This window comes from Octopus bimaculoides, chromosome 2, assembly GCF_001194135.2.
Source record: "Octopus bimaculoides isolate UCB-OBI-ISO-001 chromosome 2, ASM119413v2, whole genome shotgun sequence".
Classification (NCBI taxonomy): domain Eukaryota; kingdom Metazoa; phylum Mollusca; class Cephalopoda; order Octopoda; family Octopodidae; genus Octopus; species Octopus bimaculoides.
This window is the reverse complement of record NC_068982.1, coordinates 45,001,337-45,004,986: the sequence shown is the minus strand read 5'-3', so window position 1 is coordinate 45,004,986 and position 3,650 is coordinate 45,001,337. Positions and strand designations below refer to the sequence as shown.

Below are 3,650 nucleotides of genomic sequence, written 5' to 3'. Positions count from 1 at the left end.
TGACTACAACTTTCTCTCACTCTTTCTTCCTGTTTCTGTTGTACTTGTATTTCAAAGGGCCAGCCTTGTCACACTCTGTGTCACGCTGAATCTCCCCCGAGAACTACGTTAAGAGTACACGTATCTGTGGAGTGCTCAGCCACTTGCACGTCAATTTCACGAGCAGACTGTTCCGTTGATCGGATCAACTGGAACCCTCGTCGTCGTAAACGACGGAGTGCCAACAACAACGTGTGTGTATGTGTGTGTGTGTGTGTGTGTGCCTTTCTATATGTGTTTGTCCCCTCTACGCCTCTTGACAACTGGTGCTGGTGTGTTTACGCCCCTGTAACTTAACGGTTCGGTAAAACAGAACGATAGAATAAGTATCAGGCTTTAAAAAAAAAAATAAGTACTAGGGTGGAGACATTCGACTAAAATTTCCTCAAGGTAGTGCCAAAAATAAAAGATAAATTACATATCTGAAATCTCAAAGCTACAAGATAATGCATGATTAAATCAAAACAATGTGAATAAATAAGCTTTACATCTGACAGAGTGATCACAATGCAAGAAGCTGCAAACAATAGGTGAAAAATATCGGTAAATCGGTACTTTCAACTGAATATCCCTTGCCATGTTTTTCCGCCCGAGTTTCACGTACAATCGTTATTATCGCCATCATAAATGCAGTGGCTCAATGACTGGTCCCTAAAGAAATCCTATAGACCAACGACATATTGTATTTACTCGTGTATAAGACACACTATTTTATATTTACTGGAAAAACAAAAACAAAACTGGGGTACCACTTATACACGGGGCAAAGACAAAAATTATCAAGGGAAACAAATTTGCATCAAGATTTAACACGAAATTAGGGTTGCAACTTACACACGTGTAAAGACGGTAATTATTTGCAAAATATAATATAACAAATAAACGAATAAATAAGTCAATGATAGCTATTTCTCATTTATATGTTGTTGTTGGCACTCCGTCGCTTACGACGTCGAGGATTCCAGTTGATCCGATCAACGGAACATCCTGCTCGTGAAATTAACGTGCAAGTGGCTGAGCACTCTACAGACACGTGGATATTCAGCGGGACACAGTGTGACAAGGTTGACCCTTTGAATTACAGGCACATCAGAAACAGGAAGAAAGAGTGAGAGAAAGTTGTGGTGAAAGAGTACAGCAGGGTTCGCTACCATCCCCTGCCGGAGCCTCGTGTTTTCGCTCAATAAACACTCACAACGCCCGGTCTGGGAATCGAAACCGCGATCCTATGACCGCGAGTCCGCTGCCCGCTTATATGACGAAACCAATAAAGTCATTTGCTCTGATGAATACCATTGGTCAAAAATAGTCATCAAACAGACATTTAATGCTTGCAGAATTACTACAACGTTGGGCAAAAATTATGCGCGGTAATTCTTTAGATTCATTATATTCTGAATCCAAATTTCGTCGAGGTCGACTTTGTCTTTCATCCTTTCGGGGTTTGATAAAATAAAGAACTACTTTAGTATTGAAATCGATGGTATGAACTAACCGCCTCCGACTAAAATCGCTGACCTTGTACCAAAATTTGAAACAATAACTTATAACAGAGCAGTATGTATCACAGATGATCATTTTCTTTGAAAGGGGCGGATGGCGAAACGGGAACCGGTAGTTAGGGCATATTATTCTCGAGAACATTAGCTACAAAACTGAAATGAAGATAGCTACAAATGGGATCGTAATAAGGTCTCGAAGTTTCAAATATGGAAAAGCTTCGCTTATAATTTAAATGAATTTCCACTAATTGCGTTAGCGTAATAAAAACAAACAAACATATATATATATTACAAAACAGGAAAGTGAAAATGCGGTATTATTTCTTCTCCATTACACGTGTTCACTATGCTAACAGGAATTACAAAGTTTTCCATGTTAGGTAGACATGTAAATAATTTCCTATTAGAAATTCTTCTGACAGAATAAGTATAATACTATTTAATATGTATTTTGACCACATATTAGATTGTAATAATGGAATAAGCAGATGTACTTCAAGAGAAAACAGTTGGGATTTTCCCTAACCACCTCTCTCTCTCTTTTATATATTTGTGTGTGTGTGCGTGCGTGCGTGCGTGCGTGCGTGCGTGCGTGTGTGTGTGTGTGTGTGTGCGCACACTTACCGCCACCTAAATATGGATGTTCAACAAGAACAGATGATACTACATTTTAACCCCCCGGTATTCAGGTGGTGCTAAACATTCCTTCCTGGTGCATATACTGTTTCGTCTCAGACTTTAAGTAGCAGTTTGCTTTATATATATATATATGTATGTATATACTTTCTGTATATAAAATGAACGAGTGAGTATGAAAATTCTTTTGTGTGTGTGTAATGTATACGAAACATTTTTATCAGTTAATTTAATAAATTTAAATGCTCTGTCTTAAAATAGGTTAATTTCCCCACGCTGTATCTGCTTTCCATTCCTCTAAACACCTTTACCTTGTTTTGTTTTTTAATTCTCTTTCATTAACTTTTATTTGCTGTATTAGATTTAAGCCACAATACTGAATTGCGTATTGCTGTTTTGTATTTACTGCACTCTTTTCTATTTGTGTAAAGTCCTGCTTGCCAACGAAGACAATTATTAGTTATGTGACCTACAAATGATAATATTTTTAAACGATCTTATCAACAAAACATGTTGTTTTACAAACGACTTAAACTTGACTCCGAGCCAACGATGGAACCTGTACGTGATCGCTTGACCTGCTAGAAATAGCAACAAAATTCTTTCAAATCATATTGTTTCACTGTCTTAGGAAAGAACACGTTGTGTAATGTTGTCTCATGTTCCTTGCTCATAGGACAAAGACGGATGATGACTGCAACTGTACTGTATAATAGATGTGCGACAAGAACATACTAGAAAACCAAACAAAAATAGACACGAAATCCTTGACATGTGTGAGAAGACCCATTGTATGCTGTGAAGTGGTTAGTGACAGGAAGGACAAGGCAAACCTACCAAAGTGGCTCTTATGAATTTTTAAAACTTTATGAGAGAGAGAGGGGGAGAAAGAGATGATAGGTGGGGAGGGAGAGAGACAGAGTAAAAGAAAAATGAGAGAGAAAGGGAGAGAGAGAGAGAGAGAGAGAAGTAGGGAGAGAAATGAATGAGACAGTCATTCTTAGAACAACTTTTTGTTGTTGGTCAGGAAGAGAGAAAGAGGTTTAGAGAAACAGAAAAACTAAGAAAAATGCAGTGAATGGTTTCGTTCCATTAGAGGAATGGGTGGATCACTTGAAAGTTAGAGTAAAGCAATTTACATTGTGAGTTCAAATCCCGCCGAGGTCGACTTTGCCTTTCATCCTTTCGGAGTTGATAAATTAAGTACCAGTGAAAAACTGGGGACGATCTAATCGACTGGTTCCCTCCCCAAAAGTTTCGGGCCTTGTGCCTAGAGTAGAAAAGAATGAAGTTAGGAAAAATAGAAAGTAAAAGGAGGGGGTAGGTAAGAAAACAGATTGGCTCAGTAAAATTGACGTGAAAAATATTGGATTCAAATTTTGGGCACAAGGACTACAAGTTCTTGAGGAGGAGGTAAGTTGATTACATCAACCCTTAGAGCTCGACTGGTACTTAATTTATCGATCCCGAAAG

General features: G+C 38.3%; 1 protein-coding gene across 12 annotated transcripts in view; it reads right to left on the bottom strand.

Moving 5' to 3' along the window:
• Positions 1-3,650, bottom strand: part of LOC106879467 (inward rectifier potassium channel 2) — a 63,068-nt gene that overhangs the window by 31,154 nt on the left and 28,264 nt on the right. For 7 of the 12 annotated variants that reach the window (XM_052976872.1, XM_052976882.1, XM_052976895.1 and 4 more), the window contains exon 2: positions 3,317-3,447. The exons of the other annotated variants lie outside the window; for them this stretch is intronic. Coding sequence is in view for 2 of the 7 variants with exons in the window: in XM_052976899.1 (XP_052832859.1) it covers positions 3,317-3,318 (2 nt within the window). In the remaining 5 variants the exon portion in view is untranslated. The remainder of the gene's footprint in view (positions 1-3,316; positions 3,448-3,650) is intronic. 12 annotated transcript variants of the gene reach the window in all.